The 17,093-nt window shown below is 40.9% G+C and overlaps 1 protein-coding gene across 3 annotated transcripts in view; it reads right to left on the bottom strand.

The window, feature by feature from the left end:
- The window catches only part of ADCYAP1R1 (ADCYAP receptor type I), a gene marked incomplete at both ends in the record, with an annotated part of 116,079 nt that overhangs the window by 38,867 nt on the left and 60,119 nt on the right, over window positions 1–17,093 (bottom strand). For all 3 annotated transcript variants that reach the window (XM_082480148.1, XM_082480149.1, XM_082480147.1), the window contains 5 exons: window positions 1,331–1,463; window positions 1,888–1,985; window positions 2,536–2,639; window positions 4,428–4,469; window positions 5,123–5,158. In XM_082480148.1, the coding sequence (XP_082336274.1) occupies window positions 1,331–1,463; window positions 1,888–1,985; window positions 2,536–2,639; window positions 4,428–4,469; window positions 5,123–5,158 (413 nt within the window). The remainder of the gene's footprint in view (window positions 1–1,330; window positions 1,464–1,887; window positions 1,986–2,535; window positions 2,640–4,427; window positions 4,470–5,122; window positions 5,159–17,093) is intronic.

Raw genomic sequence — 17,093 nt, forward strand, 5'->3', positions numbered from 1 at the left:
AGTGGTGGAGTCACCATCCCTGGAGGTATTTAAAGGACATTTAGATGTGGCACTTAGGGACATGGCTTACTGGTGGGTTTGGCAGTGTTAGGTTGATGGTTGGACTCGATTATCTTAAAGGTCTTTTCCAACCTAAATGAATCTATGATTCTCTGATAAAAGCCTTAGGTGGAAACCAAGCTCTACCTTGACTCTGTGAGAGTAGTACACACTTGTCTTTCCAGTGTTGCATCCCAGTGAGACATTATTAGTCCTACAAAAGCAGAACTTTTCAACAAATCAGAGCAAAAACAGTGTATAAACTGGAAGCTCCCGCCTGGGGCAGTGGGAGGCTAACAATTTTGACTGGTTCTCACTTGCACTCCATCCTCTGGGACAAATCTGCAACCAATATGTTTAAAACATCAGATCTTGAGTTTCTTAATGGAAGCTCTATCAGGGCTGAAGATCTGGTCATCAGATGCCTCATTTTAATGTGCTTTATGCTTCAGGTGTTTCAAAACAAAGAGGCAGGTGCCACTATTAGAAGACTGTTGTGAACAAGCTACAGATTTAACATGGCTTCAACTTTGTAATGGAGAAGAATTAAAAGCAAAAACTAGTTTCAATGACAAAGAAAAGGCTGACTAAGAAACTACACAGCTGCACTTTCCTCGTGGAAGGTGCCCATAGGGAATTTAGCTCCTAACTGGATGGATAAAGGAGATCTCATTTGGGGAATTCACTGTAATTCCACCATAATTACAGCCGTTGAGCTGATTTATCAAATCAAATACTAGCTGTAAATGTGAGAGGAATTGGGATTTACATGTAATATATAGCTAAATACATCTGCAGAAGAGACTGCTTTCCATGAAACCACACACTTTAGGGACAAACACATGGCTAATACTAATTTTTTGAGAGTATAACTGTTAGGGGTATTTTTAATGTCTGAATGGTCACTCCCTTTACACGTGACTCTGCCAGACATCCAGAACAAATAAAGGTCTGGAGAAAAACCAGACCTTTAGATGAAGGAAATTGCTTGCGTCTGCTCTCATCCCAGCTATCACTATTGCCGATCTCTGAAAGGGAGAAACAACTCGAGTAGCGTCAGAAACCGCAACTTGTAGGTTTGTCCTAAAGGACAGACCGCTGGACACCGATGACGTTGTCAGGCAATACCATCACAGTTTTGCTGGAGGGAAGTTTACCGCCAATTACCTTCTCTCCCAATAGCTTCTCAGCCTGTGATACCCAACAGACTGCTGCCTGCCTCACTATTTTGTTGTTATCTCATGCTGAAAAAAAAAAAAAAGGAAAAGGTTTTGGCTTTGGTTTTACATACCGTTGAGATAAAACAGTGGTTGCCGTCCTGTTCAGCATAAAGAACCCCATCTTTAATGAATACGGATATTGCACGTAGGATGAAGGAAACAAAGAGGTTCATGTGGATAAAATTTCGAGTGCAGTGAAGCTTCCTATAGGTGAAAGAGCAAGGGAGAGGAAAATAAAAAAATAAAAAAAAAGACTTTTCTTTTATGGAAATAGCACACTAGGTCTATCTGCACACATGGCCAGAGCTCCTAGCACCTTGGTGATAAGAATAGCAACATCTGAAAGTCAAGAATGTGGATAATACTGACCCTAAACCTGACCAAGAGGAGGATTTGGGGATTTTCCTGTAAAAGCGTAAAATAGACTCAGTCCAATGCAGCTCCTGCAGTGGCATCTACAGTGTATTGAAATGTGGCTACTGGAGTGCGTCCAACAGCTCTGTTAAAGGGCTGTCTCCCTCTTATTCCACATCTGGTAAGATAAAAGCTTAAATATTGTTTTGGGCCGATGAGCTCCGGTCTCTTTCCTCCCGTGACAGAACAGCTCACTGCTCGTGCCCTGACTCACCTGAAACGGCACAGGATAACCATGGCAGTGGTGAGGGAAACAAGAGAAGTGCTGTATCCGACCGTGTACAGAGCCTTCACAGAGAGATAGTAGTAATCCTTGGGAGGCAAACAACACACAGTTAAACGGTTCATCTACGGTCACATCTTCTTTACCCCGTCAACATGCAGGGGGAGCCAGAGGCAGGATTTGTTTCTCCAACAGCCTGGTTGTTTTCCCCTCTTGGCTCCCCCGAGATCTCGCTGTATATTAGAGCCTTACTCTACGGCTGGCATGCCCTTGGTTCTGCAAACTGTGAAGCTCATATGTCAGTGAGCTAGCAGAAGCTGTCTATATTTCTTTGACCACTGTGCATGCATCTGTAGAAAAAAAAAATATTCATTGGCTAAGGGATTCTTCAGTCAACAGGGGAAGAACCGGGGGCTTCTAGAAGTTACAAGCTATATCAACAGTAAACAGTCATATTCTGGAAATATTCAGTATAGAGCTAGGAAGGATTTAAATCTGGCTTCTCACGTTTTTGTGCCCATAAATATCTGATTGTTTCATTCTAATCACCATCAAATCTGAACACGGCCAGAGGCTGCACAAAAAGCAGCCTGCTGCTCTCCCCCTTCATTTGTTTTTAATTATAAGATTAGTTCCCACCTGGTTATCGGACTCTGTTTCATTTTCATCAAAGCCACAGGCATCATAATAATGAGGAAAAGGTTCAGACCAGCCATCTTCAGTGCAGTTTCTGCTGATGTCCCCTATTGTCAAGTACAGTTGGGAATGTGACATTGCTGAAGCAAACCACAGGACGTACCCTTCCTCCCCTTGGTACATGACCAAAGAAAACCCCACAGTACCACTGGGGTACTATTTATCTGGCTATCCATAGAATACTTTAATGGTATCTTTAACGACATCTTTAATAACCCAGTCCTACACTAGGTGCCCACGGATGTCTACTACTACAGCTGGTCACCACAGAGCAAAAAAGATTTAACCAGTACGGTCAGTGCCTCCAGGTCACCAAAGACCCCATTCCCAAGTGGGTGCCTAAACCCAGGAGTCAGCTAAATGGCCATTTCTCTCCACTGACTCCGAAAGGCATCTAAGGAACACAGCTTTGGTGCAGACATCTACACTTGAGGTGGCTAAAGGTTAAGTCCAGTGCTTAAATATAGGTAGGCACTTTGTGCTATTTAAGATAATCTATATCTGAGGCATCTGCGTGGGACTGGCAAGAAAACACAAGGCTGACGTGATTTTTTTGCAGCAGCTGCTGGAATGCAGGCGGGATACTGTAGGATAGGTAAAACAGACAGTATGTGTCTATGGCGAGGCAGCTGGACTGTTCTCCTGCAGTCAGATAACATGGGTGCCACTCATTCATCTTCAAGCCTAGGCTCTGATCTGAGAGTGACTTTGTGAGAAGGGTCTGTAGGAAAATAAAGGAAAGATGGAGTGGGAATCCCACCCCTGCCTCTGTCCTCAGAGCAGTATGTTCATTTACATCTCCAGATGCCCAGTGTGGCTTCAGCTGACAATTGGAAACCTCTTTCAGAGCTTCTCACATTCCTCTGCCTATTTTTCATTCCAATCCCAGTTTATAACCTTACCCTAAAACGAGTGTTTGCAAGGAGGCTCAAAACTCATTCTCTTTTTCTCTCTTTTTACCCTAATTGCTTGGCTAATCTCATATAAGCACCAGCTCCTAAACGGCTGTCACAGACACAGTCAAAAGGCTTAAAACTGTATTGGGAAAGAAGAGCTTGGGGGTAGAAGAGGAAAGTGTCTTTTGACACTCACTTTGTTGCTGAGGCTGCCTGAGGTGGGACGGCCCCCGTGGTGCGCTTTTTAAGCACCATTACTCTTGCCAGAGCTCAGTGACCTGGTTGAAAAATTAGAGCTGAGCTGCTGGCTGCACTTATTCCTCTCCAGCACAATAGCACCGTTTCCATTTCTCGAACTATTACAGTTTTGGGAGTTTGAGCTGTACCTTGACAAAAATTGATGGAAATTTCCATGTTTTTTTTTGTTGTTGTTTTTTTTTTTTTTTTTTTTTAATAAGGTTGTGCTGCTTCGCATTCTTCAAGCAGTTTAGTCAAGTAGCTCATAACATTAGCAGTGACCTTATTTTTAGAGAATCTGTTTGCCGTCCATGCAGCAGAATACATCTATTTAATCACAGCATTCATTTAAGAATATTGCATTACTTGGCAAATATTGGTAAATTACTCTTGTGCATTCATTCCTAGTTTTCTATGGAAAATAACCACTTAATCATGGTGTTGACTTTCCTTAACACCATTTAGTAATTACTGTTAAGCAGGTAGATATAATTTACAGCAACATACTTGCTAGATTGTAAGACTCAATAGCGGAGGAATAAATTTGCATAATACTGCTAAAAGTAACACACCAGAAAATGTGTCACCATAATTAGAACTCATTTGAAAATAATACCTAAATGGCAGGAGAAAAAGCTTGGAGCTTCCTTTTTTAATAGCGTTAAAATAAAAAGAGAAACATTCCGTGGTTCTGTTTCTTACCTAGGGGAGACTGGGCTGTGCTTTGCAGCGGGTCATAATCACCTATAAAAGTGGAAATTTGGTATGAAATTGTTTTGATTGTGTTTTCTATTAGGACCCAAACTGGCATCTGCGGAAATCAGTAAATAGGATCCAATTGATTTTTATTTGCTTGGATCAGGCCCAAAGGCAATAAATACTTGATTTTGTCTTTTCAGGAAGTAAACACAGTTTTACTTGCGAGTTTAAATCAAAGCTGGACCTATAAAATTTAAAAATTGCTACTGCAAGCAGAGAGTACATGGCTAAAACCACATAAAATCAAACTAGGACCAATTTTATTGAAAAAATATTGAAGTCAAATTTTAGATCTTCAGAAATTTACACTTATTAACATTAGATATTGAAGTATGATCAGTTTTCACAGAATTAATGAAAAATTATTTCCATTCATCAGTAGCCAAAGGCAATAATTAATTGGTTTTAAGTAAGATAGTTTAATTTTGTGGTTTTAGGTTAGATCACATCAACTTTTAGACACTTACCAGATTTTTACTTTCACTTTTTATCACCGTGTTACAATGAACTATGTGTATTAATTATCATAATGGTTGATACATGAACAACTTTCTAATAATCTGATGTTATTATGGGCTCTACAGACAATTTTTGAGAACAGAGGTACATAGGAGGTAGTCATCACAACTGGTTCTTACCTGTATGAGTTTGCCCCAAGTTATCTACTTCCCAACCTGAAATTAGAAGAACAAAAATGATTAATTTAACTTTGATAATAGTTTGCTTCCCATAAGAGGACTGGATGTAGCAGTGCCCAGAGAAGAACTGCAAGAAAATTTTGTTTAATTCCTTTTTTTCAAGATGAGACCGTATTTTTATAGCTGAAAAGTAGTTTTCAGAAGACAGTCAATTGCATTGTATTGTTAAATCTCCAGTTATCATGGAGTTTCGTCAAACTCAAGGAAGGATATGAAAAAGAGTTGAGGGAGCTTTTTCGTCAGCTGTTTTTTTCCTTTTTTTCTTTTTTTTTTTTGAGGGGGGAGAGTGTCCAAAATAAGAAAAACACACACATTTCAAAAATATTATGCTGAAACCCATGCCGATTCGTATACCAAAAATACAAATGTTACAATGAGAAATCATAAAAATTCGTGTTTGCATTAAAAATTTTCCTTTTCCTTCCTTTTGTCCTTGCAAAATAAAACGTTGGCGTTATCTCAAACCAATCTCCCACCCACCCTATTAAGAACTTAACCCGAATTGCACCGAAGTCAGACTTTTCCTGAATCCTCTGTGGATTTTTGGCTCAAGTTCGGTGTTGGGGAATGCATAAAGAGGAGCTGCCCTAAGCCACCGAGTGGTGCTGCTGCATCGTGGAGAGAGAGATGCCAATGAGCCTGACCTGACAAAGCCGTCTGCAAATAGCTCTGCCAGTGGCCTACGGAGCAGGGAAAAAGATTCCAATGTTTCCTTGACCGCTACGGTAGGTTAAATGTTTAGATTAGCTTAGTTCTGTATCCCCTGGAGTAACCACAGGGCTACAGGTTGTTGTTCTTTAACCCTGAACATACGGCGAAATCTTAACCAGGGATTGGAAAAGCCGTTCACTGATTTGTATGAGAGGGTTTTTTATTAAAAGTGAAAGCCAAACGACGATTGATTTTGATCCTATGGGGAAGGAGAAAGACAGCATCTAAGAAAACAAAATATTAAAAAGATTCTTTTCAGCACAGCATAAAAAGCATTTTATATTTTATACTTTTTCAAATTCTTCATCATGTAATAATTTAAAACGCATCGATTTCTCTCCTCTAAAATAAATCAGATGTGCTTTTTGATTTTCTGGGACAGAAAAAAAGAGGATTTAGTGTGAAGATGATGGTGGGAGACTAGAAAGCTAAGCTGAAGCATCAGGTAGGCTGTACCGTGTCTTTGAATGGAGGTATTCAACATCAAACCTACACATTCAACCCACCAGTTACGCTGGAGGTTTAATCCTGAAAGCCATGATGAGAAGACCCTTGGTCTCCTGGCTTCTCTGACCAACTCCAGCTGCTTTCAAGATTTCGCATATGAGAATTCTTGGATGTTTGCAATGATTGGGCAGGTGTACTAATTCTGAAGAGAAGTCCGCAAAGCTCTGAGCAAACATTTTCCAGCGAAGATTGTCCGACCTGCTACATCAGGCAAAATTAGCAGATGCTGCAGAAGCGCTGTGACTGTGCTCCAGATTCTTGGCAGAATAACAGAGATGCCTCTGCAGAACATTTTGGAGAGACCTGTTTCTCTCTTAAGCCTACCAAAGCCCAGGTTTACTAACAGGGATATAGCTCAGATATAGATGCCTATATTGCTAAAATCTGAATTCAGAATAGCAACTTTAGGATAAACCTGTGGGAATTTTTACCCGTGGTAAAAATTGTCTTTCACAGTGTCTTTCATAGCCTGTTGACACTCAGAGCAGTAGCTCATAATAGAATTGGTTCCTCACACACGGTCACCTCACTCAATAACCTTACCTGCAGAAGCAGGTTAAGAAGAAGCTGCAAAAAAACTCCAAAAAACTTTTTGACTCATAAAAATCCAGTTTTACTTTACTAGTTGTACAGTATGGCTTAAATCCTGAAATGCGATATTACAAACTTTCCAGAATTCTTGTTGGAGGAAGACCAGGCCAATGCTAAGTAGATTGAAGCCTGATGTTCCTGGTATCCTGGCATATTGCACTGATGGCTCAGAAAAATATCCTTTTTTTGAAATTTAAATGTTTTAAATGTAGCTATTTTTATCTAAAAATGATGAATTAAAAATTACCGTTATTTCACTTTAAATATGGGTGGTAGTTAGTCACTCTGATGTTAAAATATTAGATTTTAGTTCATTTTTAATTTCATTACATCGGTAATAGCAGTTAAAACATCATATTAGTGTAGTTTAGTAAAATTAAGAGGCTTTTTATATTATTTTTTTTATATATATACCCAAATTATTATTGCATTTTAAATGTGTTTGGAGGTTATGAAAGGATTCGCATTTTTGGCGGTGTTTTCTGATTACTGTAGGAGCAAACTTGCTTTTATGAACGTATTTTTCTACATCTGAGTCCGTGCTGATATACTGAAGAAAGTTTCAGTGCAACCTTTCCCTATACAGGCTTTTAGGCTTGATCCATCAACCTAATTCTCGCTAATAAGTTAAGCTACTGGAGAGTCAATTAGATTTACTCTGAACGCTGTGCCCTGAATTACAACCAAAAGTCAAAATTCGCCTTTGAGTGTTGGGATAGTATACACGAGTATATTTGTATGTGTATGCATATATATGTGTATATAAAAGCACACAATGAGGGAACGTACAGCCACCATCTGGCTTTACATTCCTGCACGCTGCTGCTGCCCTTCTCTCTGACACCATATGTTTACGCACCCTGCACCAGAATATGGATGTTTACATGACAGATAACTGTGCCAATGGCTATGTTTGCTCACGCGTACTAGACGGCGATGGCGTTCATTTGGATCCTTTCTGTGCTTAACATTTAACGTGTCCACATATATCGGGACAAAGCCCGAGCTCGCGTTGGAGCTGGGGCTGTAGCAAGTCCAGACATAAGGAAGTCCCTCCCGTTTTTCAGACTGTTACCCTGAAACGGTATTTTCTTGTTTGTTTTTTTTTTGTTGTTGTTGTTGACCTGATTGCCTTTCCAACTCTAAAGAGATCTCAGCAAATTTTCTCTGGTGCCAGTGCTGTAATGGGCAAAATTGTAGGGCGCTGCAGTGCATGGGCTTTCACACAAGTCCTCTCATTGCTTTACTGTTAAGACATAAATGATGAGAAACTGGTGCATTAGACTTCACTGATGAAGCAGAGAAAGCCCATCACGATGATCATGCAACAGGCTAGATGAAATATATTACTTTCCCAGAAATGAGGAGTAAATAAAATACGCTTTTCATCTGCATTTTGACTAGAAACCCATTTTTCAGGATTTTAAATCAAGGATAGCCTTCATGACTTACATTGACACCTGTGCTCCTCACATGTAGTTAAATAACAGCACAGCCCAAACTACAGACGGATGGACCCAACAGCAGCTATTAAACAGTCTCTTAGAACATCATTTTTAAAATCAATGGTTGCTCTCATTAGTCAATAAGCTCCCGAGGAAGCTAATGTTATCCTTGACAAAGGGTGGGTTACCCACTGTATTGACAGACAGCGCTGTTCACTGTTTGACCAGACTGAATAGGTAAGTGTCACTCTTAGGGAAGCAAAGCAAATCTTCCGTTAGTGCTTTAACTGTCATTATTAATTAGACGTTATTTGCAGTACTGCTTAGAGACCCCAGAGAAGATCCATCAGAATGCTGAATTGTCGGTTCCAAAGACCAAACAGAGATACGGAAAGTAGAATATATTGCTTATTTCTAATTTCTACATGAAGAGGTGAAAGAGAAGAAAAAAAAAAAAAAAAAGTAATCGAAGGTCTTGCCAACGGCTACCCGTAGAGTTAGTGGCAGAGACCCAGATATTTCATGCCCCTTATTTCCACGTTTATCAGACTTTCTTGATTTTCATGTGCTGACTCCCAGAAAACGTAACCACCGCCTCACCCCTCTCCGACGGATGAAAAATTCGATGCAAACAATTGTTGCTCCTGGTGTAAAGTGAACAGGGCGGGCAAAGCTAAAGCCAAGAAACGGCCTGTGTACGATGAGCCTCGGAGCTCAGCGCAGCCTTTTAGATCCTCTCCTACGTGCCAAATGTGTGCTGGCTGCTTTCGGTGTCAGCTGGCATGGCAACTGCTTTATCTCCCATGGATTTGTTTATCTGAGCACAACTTGCATTTAACCCTTTTGTTCCAGCGTTTGTCCCTTATTAGTGACAGGAGGGGAATGAAAGGCTCCCAAAACTATCCTGTCCTGAAACGGCTTGCCCACACTTTCCCCTTCTTCCTGTTGTTCCCGTCTTAATATTACGGGCTGGAGGACTGGTACACATAGGTAATCCTCCAAAAGGTTGGATTTTGACAACACTGAGATCAATGTGCAAAGGTTTTTACTGGTTTTATTGCATGTTGATTCTGTCCCTTCAGAAAGTGCAGAGAGAGGTTATGGAAAAACATTTCCTACAATCACTCATTACTGTGCTCTCCGCCTATGTGGATAATAAGCTGGTTTAGGTGGGAATCCATTTTTTCCCTGTTTTATATAGCACTGATTAGAAGCCTAACATTTAATGTGTAAATACGAAATAAATCAGTGATCTCTCACGCCCGACTCCGCGGCATCTACCACGACCACGCTATGCCTTTTCGCTCCCTTCCCTCTTGCTGCGTGCTGCTCTCCTGCACCGGCAATCTGTTCAGCCGGCTGGCAAAGCCGCAGTCGGGAACAGCACTCTACTTAGCAGCATTCCTGGAGCTTTCTGAGCTCCCCACACAGCTACTGCTTGCACACTCTGCCCTCTGCTTCCAATCACAGAATGGCAGGGGTTGGAAGGGACCTTTGGACGTCACCTAGTCCAAGCCTCCTGCCAGATCAGGTTCCCCCAGAGGAGGCTGGACAGGAACACATCCAGGTGGGTTTTGAATATCCCCAGAGAAGGAGACTCCATCACCTCTCTAGACAGCCTGTGCCAGTGCTCTGCCACCCTCAAAGGAAAGAAGTTTTTCCTCATGTTCAGAAAGAATTTCCCATGTTCCAGTTTGTGCCAGTTGCCCCTTGTCCTGTCGCTGGGCTCCACTGAATGGAGTCTGGCCCCATCCACTTGACACCCAACCTTTAGATATTGATAAGCATTGATGAGATCCCCTCTCAGCCTCTCTCCTCACAGCTAAACAGACCCAGGTCTCTCAGCCTTTCCTCATCAGAGAGGTGCTCCATTCCCTTGATCATCTTTGTAGCCCTCCACTGGACTCTATCCAGTAGTTCCCTTTCCTTCTTGAACTAGGGGATCCAGAACTGGACACAATACTCCAGATGTGGCCTCACCAGGGCAGAGTAGAGAGGGAGGATGACCTCCCTTGACCTTCTGGCCACGCTCTTTTTAATGCACCCCAGGAAACCATTGGCCTTCTTGGCCACCAGGGCACATCGCTGACTCATGGGCATCCTGTTGTCCACAAGGACTCCCAGGTCCTTCTCTCCAGAGCTGCTTTCCAGCAGGTCAGCCCCTAACCTGTACTGGTGTATGGGGTTATTCCTCCCCAGGAATGCCCTCTGCCCACTCTTGTACCTTGGCATACACGATCCCATACGCACATTATCCCTGTTCCTTCATTATGACTCTCTTTTGGGGGGGAAAGTGATCCAGAATTGGGTGTTAGGCCTTTACAATCTCATTAACAGGATCTGTAGAACATGGCAGCCAGACAAGGTTACAGAGTACATGGCCTCACAGGTTCCCACAGCTTTCCCTGTCCTGTGTGCTTCTCTCACTCTTTCCAGGGGTTTTGGTCTCTCTAGCCTCATGCCCCATAGAGAATACTTTACATTACAGATTGAAAGTCACTAGTCACTTGGAATTTCCTGTGTATTGCCATTTGTCTGGTCAAAGAGATTTGTGAGCATGGTGCTCATACAGAGATAGTACAAAATTAAGTGGTATCATTCACCGTATTTAGAAATCTGGAAAACTGAGGCAGAGGAAAATTAAGGGTAAGCTTAGGAAGCCTGGTTTATATTTCGATGTTTGAAGAAGAACTAAGGACTGAGGAACTGATCCTGCGGGGCAAATTGATCCCACCCAATTTACCCACCTGAAGATAAGTTCATCTTGTTTTTGAGTCTCCTCTCATAAAGGGCAAAGAGACTGACGCTTGCAGAGGGTGATTTGTTTTAGGCATCTACCATAGGATGAGATGAACTAGCTGCCGCAACATCTTTGTTACCTGGTAGTTTGTGCAAAACATTACAGAATCACAGAATCTTCAGAGTTGGAAGGGACCTCTACAGATCATCTAGTCCAACTCCCCTGCCAAAGCAGGATTGCCTGGAGCACATTACTCAGGACTGCATCCAGGCGGGTCTTGAAAATCTCCAGAGAAGGGGACTCCACCACCTCCCTGGGCAGCCTGTGCCAGTGCTCTGTCACCCTCACCGTAAAGAAGTGTTTCCGTGTATTTGAACGGAACTTCCTGTGTTCTAACTTGTGTCCATTACCCCTCGTCCTGTCACTGGGAACCATTGAAAAGAGCCTGGCTCCATCCTCCTTCAACCCACCCTTGAGATACTTGTACACCATAATAAGGTCTCCCCTCAGCCTTCTCTTCTCCAGGCTAAAGAGTCCCAGCTCTCTCAGCCTTTCCTCATAAGGGAGATGCTCCAAGCCCTTAATCATCTTAGTTGCCCTTCTCTGGACTCACTCCAGCAGTTCCCTGTCCCTCTTGAACTGGGGAGCCCCAAACTGGACACAGTATTCCAGTTGTGGCCTCACCAGTGCAGAGTAGAGGGGGAGAACGACCTCCCTCGACCTACTGGCCACATTGCAGTAGAGGCAGTGATGGAACTGATGTATGTGTCCTTTCTTCCTATATCCCATACTAATTTCAGGGCACATGGTCTCATAACATAAAGACCAGAAGATCCAGTGAATCATGCCTGGAAATCGCGGGAGAATACCAATGAGGTCCCATATGGAGAAGATAAGGGTCATAGTATATAGGGCTGGCTGAAGCGGGGCTGATGTACAGATATGGTCAATAACGCATAAGGGATATTATGACTTTCTTCTTTTCTTCCTCTTTCTTATCAAAAGCTATGAAACTAGCACTGGACTGAGGTCACCATAGCAACTGCTAGGCACCATCTAAGCATTATGTGTATCCTTCCTACGAGACAGGCTCTTACAGGAGCATCCATCAGAGGGCAAGTTTAATGCAAATATTATTGAAGGGTCTCCTAGCTCTGAAGAGGGCAGGGGTCATATTTCAGAGAAAAAAGAAATGTTAAAGCATATTAAATCACTTGCTTAAAGGCAAAAATGAAAGTGGGCCCACTACACCTAAAATCTTGCAATCAACTGGAACTCCTTTCTTAGTTATTTAGAGTCAAGAGGAGAAACAAGAATAGAGCAAAGACTACTAGGAAAGTTTGAAGCATCTGCCCATGTTGTGCCTACAGTGATACGTCACTGTATTACCTTTTGCTATCCAAGGGTTCTCCACACTACTGTTTTCCACCTTTGCATGCTTCCCAGAGGAGCATGATTTTATTTTCCAGCACCAAATTAGATTTCAGATCATATTGTCAAAAGTCTTGAACTGCATTACAGCTTTCCCCTGGCCTTGGCACTGCAGGATGTCATCTTGCAAAGGACCAAGGACTTAATCTTTAGCTGAAATGCTAAAAGTTGTACGTTTGAGTATCAGAGGCACAAAGTCTTATATCCCCATAATTTGGTGGGAAAGGCCATAAAATGTCCTTTTCCTGTAAAAAACACCTATGAGGCCTTAACTACTTGATTGGAAATGTAGATACCGTTACTATTCTTTGATGGCAATATTTTCTTCCCATTTCCCTCTGCAGTGCAGATAGACTTTATGATGCTGTGACCGAGGCAGCAACCTTAATTATAGCTTGTCCTCCTCACTTTGGAAAACCTGAAGCAGTCCCACGGCTTTACTGCCTGTGGAAAGCCTAGTGATGAAAACCAGCGGGAGAGGGTTTGTTAATCTAGAAAGCACTATTATCTTGGCCATTGGCAAAACGTTATTTCTAACATTGACACTTGGTAGGTCTCTTGTGCCCCTTCTTTATGTTGTGATTCGTTCTAGGACTTGCTGAACACTGTATGCAATCTGCAGACAGCTTTCAAAGCTGTCTAAAACCTTTAGCTGATATATATATATATATATATATATATAAAACCCAGATGCCCTTGCACTGAACTTGCTTCTGAACACTACATAGGATCTTTATATAAAGCGAAGGCTGAAACTATGGTATGCACAGAGTCCTGGTTGCTTCAATGACTAATTTAGCTGCATTAGCTCATTATTATTCCCATGATGGAAACACTATGGGATGGGCCATGTCTATTTTTTCAGAGACTACTCCTTGGTTCCAGTGTTTTTTTTTTATCTTTGGTTTTCATGCAGGATGTTGAAATACCCACCAGGGGTGAGATATCTAGACTTCTGCGTTGATCTTTTGCCTTGCCTATTTGACAGGTAAATGTAATTTCCAATTTCGGTCTGATGCAATGCTGACCTTAATTTCAGCTAGTAGCAAAGAAATCCTGCATCTTCTACTTCAGTAGAAAATAAGTGCACCTTCTTACAGACACATTTTGTTGTTTTGAAGGCCCCTGATCTTTAACAGTCACCTTTTCATTTTTTCTATATCAAAAAAAGTATCAATACACAGCCCAAACAAATAGAAACCGTAACTTGCAAATGTTCTCAACAGCTTTCGCCTCGGGAAGACAATGACTCTTACTGTCTTTTCACCCAGTTTGGGAGTTATGTACCATTTTCACAGTGGTACTTAGTCAGCACTTAATGGCTTTACCAGCACTGTTTCCCCAGAAATGACACAGAAGGGCTTTCCACATATGAACGTGGAGTGCGGCTTCCCCTCTCATTAGCTCTTCTCTTGTCATCTTATTCTGTTTGATTAGGGGTAATATCTAAACTCAGACAGGAGGAAAAAACCAGAGTCGGCTTCCCAAATCCAATTAACCCTGCATTCATAAATCCCATTGTCCACCCATGATATCTCTAGCGCAGAACGTAGGAGACTTGGTGTTCTTGTGACAAAGTACTTGAGTACTCTGTGTTTTTAATGGGATCAGTAACAGACTATTTTCAATTTCTTGTTCTCAGGGACAATAAAGTGTGTTGGCTGAGCACTGGAGTAATAAATTCCAGAGTAGCAGCAAGCCAAACACTTTGGTTCAAAAACGTGGGCATAGGATATAATTCCCTCTTAAACTCTATAATACCTGGATACATTCTTTATTCTACTGAGTTTTAATTAGGAGCTCTTAATCCTGGTGTCAACATAGCACGCGTTTTGTGTCTTTGGTAAAAATGATGTGCATTTTCTCCATCTTACATAGTAAACCATGCTTTGTAATAATGCTTTTTTGGGTGTAGCAGGTAGTGTCCTAGGCTAACACTAGATAAACATTCTGAATTACTGGAAGATTCAAGTAAGAGCTAATCATATTTGTTATTTGGATTTGTGAATGAAAACGTTTTCTCAATGCGGACCATATGGCAATACTCAGAAACTGTCTATTATCATTTGTATTAGTTTTTACTGCAAATCAAAGATCTAAAAACATGCTCATTTCTGATCTGGCTATTAGGTTTCTTTCAATGGTCCATCTGAGTAATGTGGTTTTACAGGTTCCAGAATATCTCAGCTGCGCAAGACAAAGAAAGAAAAGCACAGACTTCTGCAGATTTCCACTGCCAGACAGCATCACCTCTGTCTGGAAAAAAAGGGAAAAAGGACAAAACAGAGAAAATTTTCCAGTTGGGAGGGCGGATCACTATGCTGGGGTCATCTCTAGGTCTTGCCATGTCATACAGAAATGCAACATCACAGCTTGACGCACCCATTATTATTATTTTTTTCTTTGTTTGCAAAGGTACCCTAGAATGCTTAAAATATTCTCCACTCTGGAGAGGTTCTCTCTGGAGTTGGTACTGGGACGGCACTGTAGAAAGCATAATACACAACAGCATGGAAGTTATAGCTCCCAGTGAAAATAAATTTGTGAATTGATGGACATCAATCAAAGAAATGAATGTTGAAGAAGAAAAGAAATTAATATTTAGGAACGCTCCAGAAGGAAAACCACTGTAAATCCTTAACCTACTAGACTAGAAAAGACTCAGGAGCTAATATGTTTTTTTCATGTGGAGAGATTTTGAGAATTATCTTCTTGTTCACAGCCTGCATCTAAAGGAAACGAAAAATTCTGATGATTTTGGAGGAGCAGAGAGGCGAAATGAAATTTTACAAGGAAGGGTCACCAAGCACGCAGCTTTCTGTACGATGTTCACAGCAGTTCAAATGTTACTCTGTTCAATTGCAGTGAAGGTTAGAGCAGAGTATATTTTCAAATTAAAACCAGCAACAGCTGGTATTTTTAGCTAAATCCATAGAAAGTTTTTCAACAAAGCATCTCTCCAGATGACGGTTTAGTTGGTTAATTTATATTTTGTAGTATGGCACTTTTTTTTTTTTTCTCTTTTTACTGCATATGGAAATCAGACATCCAAGTCAAGGAAGTCAAATTCCTTTCTGAAATTCATAAAAAAAAAAAAAAAGCCTTCTCCACTGACTTCATTCATCTCAAGATAAACATTTGAGATAGGTCAGAGGAAATATCTTCTACAAGTACCCAGTGCTTTCCATTTACTGAACCAAAAATCCGTGTGATCAGTTCAGATTTACACATATAACTTTTAGATATCCGAAGCCAAGTGAGGTAATTCCTACCCCCTACTCAAAATTAACACTTCCCCATCATATGGTTTGCCTGTTGTTATACAAGCAGTTATACCTACAGGCGCTTTATAGGACAAACTTTTTAAAAGTATAATTTAAAGTTATTGCTGCTCTTTGTAAAAATGATTTATGGTCATCTAAAAATTTTGCTGTATTAAGAATGAATATGCTGTTAATAAATAGTAGTGGCAGTGCCAACCTAGTTACATATTCTAGAAACGTAGCAGCAGCCAGAGGATACTGTAACAATCTATAAAATGTGATTAGCTGTGTCTTAGGAACATTTTAGTTATCTAATAACCCTTTCTTTAAGGAACCACCATAATATGTGACTTTTTTCATTAAGCCCTCATTGAAACAAGTATACTTGGCTAATTAAAATTAGCAGCAATGATGGTGAAAACTCATGCTGATTCACCCGGGAGAGTGATTATGGATGTAGATATTTCCACCTTGGGGTCACTAGTGCAAATCTAGCTGGATCTGTAGAGATTTCCAACTACCCCAGATTAAATGTTTATTCGTTTATCTAATGAATTATGGATTTTGGTTTTGTTCCTGCTGAACAGATGTCCAAAAACCCCTCAAACCCAACACTACAAGAGGTAACAGCTGTCACTTTTGTAAGTGATCCTGTAAGGAGATAAAAAAAAGCAGGACATATGTTTACACCGGATGGACTACTCCTCCCCCAGGGTCATGCTATCACCCTGCTACAGGTCAAATGTGAAGTTCAGGTCTGGAAATCCTCAGCAAATAATTTAAAAATATTATTTCAGTCCTTTATTTTACACAGCCCTAGTTATAGTAGAGCTTTTCATTTTATATATATATAAATATTTATTATTTTTCTAAAACATATATTACTTTTTCTATTAAAATAAAAAAAAAAAAAGGTCTTTCCCATTAACACATTAAGGGTTAGTTAAGTGCTGGAACAGATTGTATTGAGCTAACTTTGTCTTTGAGGACGGAGACAGACTAGATGATTTCTCAAGAGTCCTCCTAGACTTAATTACTTCAGAAATTATAACACCGTGGAAAAGAAATTTCATCAGTAAAAGTGAAACGGCACCGTATTTCTGTGGGATATAAATAGAAGCGTTCGAGATAACCCTCGAAATAAAGAATAGTTAAAACATCCATGGCAGAGGTGTGTGGGCAGGTTGGCAGTGGGGCAGATTTCCCACACTCTAGATGTACGT

This window comes from Vanellus vanellus (assembly GCF_965231255.1).
Source record: "Vanellus vanellus genome assembly, chromosome: 2".
NCBI classification, from domain to species: Eukaryota; Metazoa; Chordata; class Aves; order Charadriiformes; family Charadriidae; genus Vanellus; species Vanellus vanellus.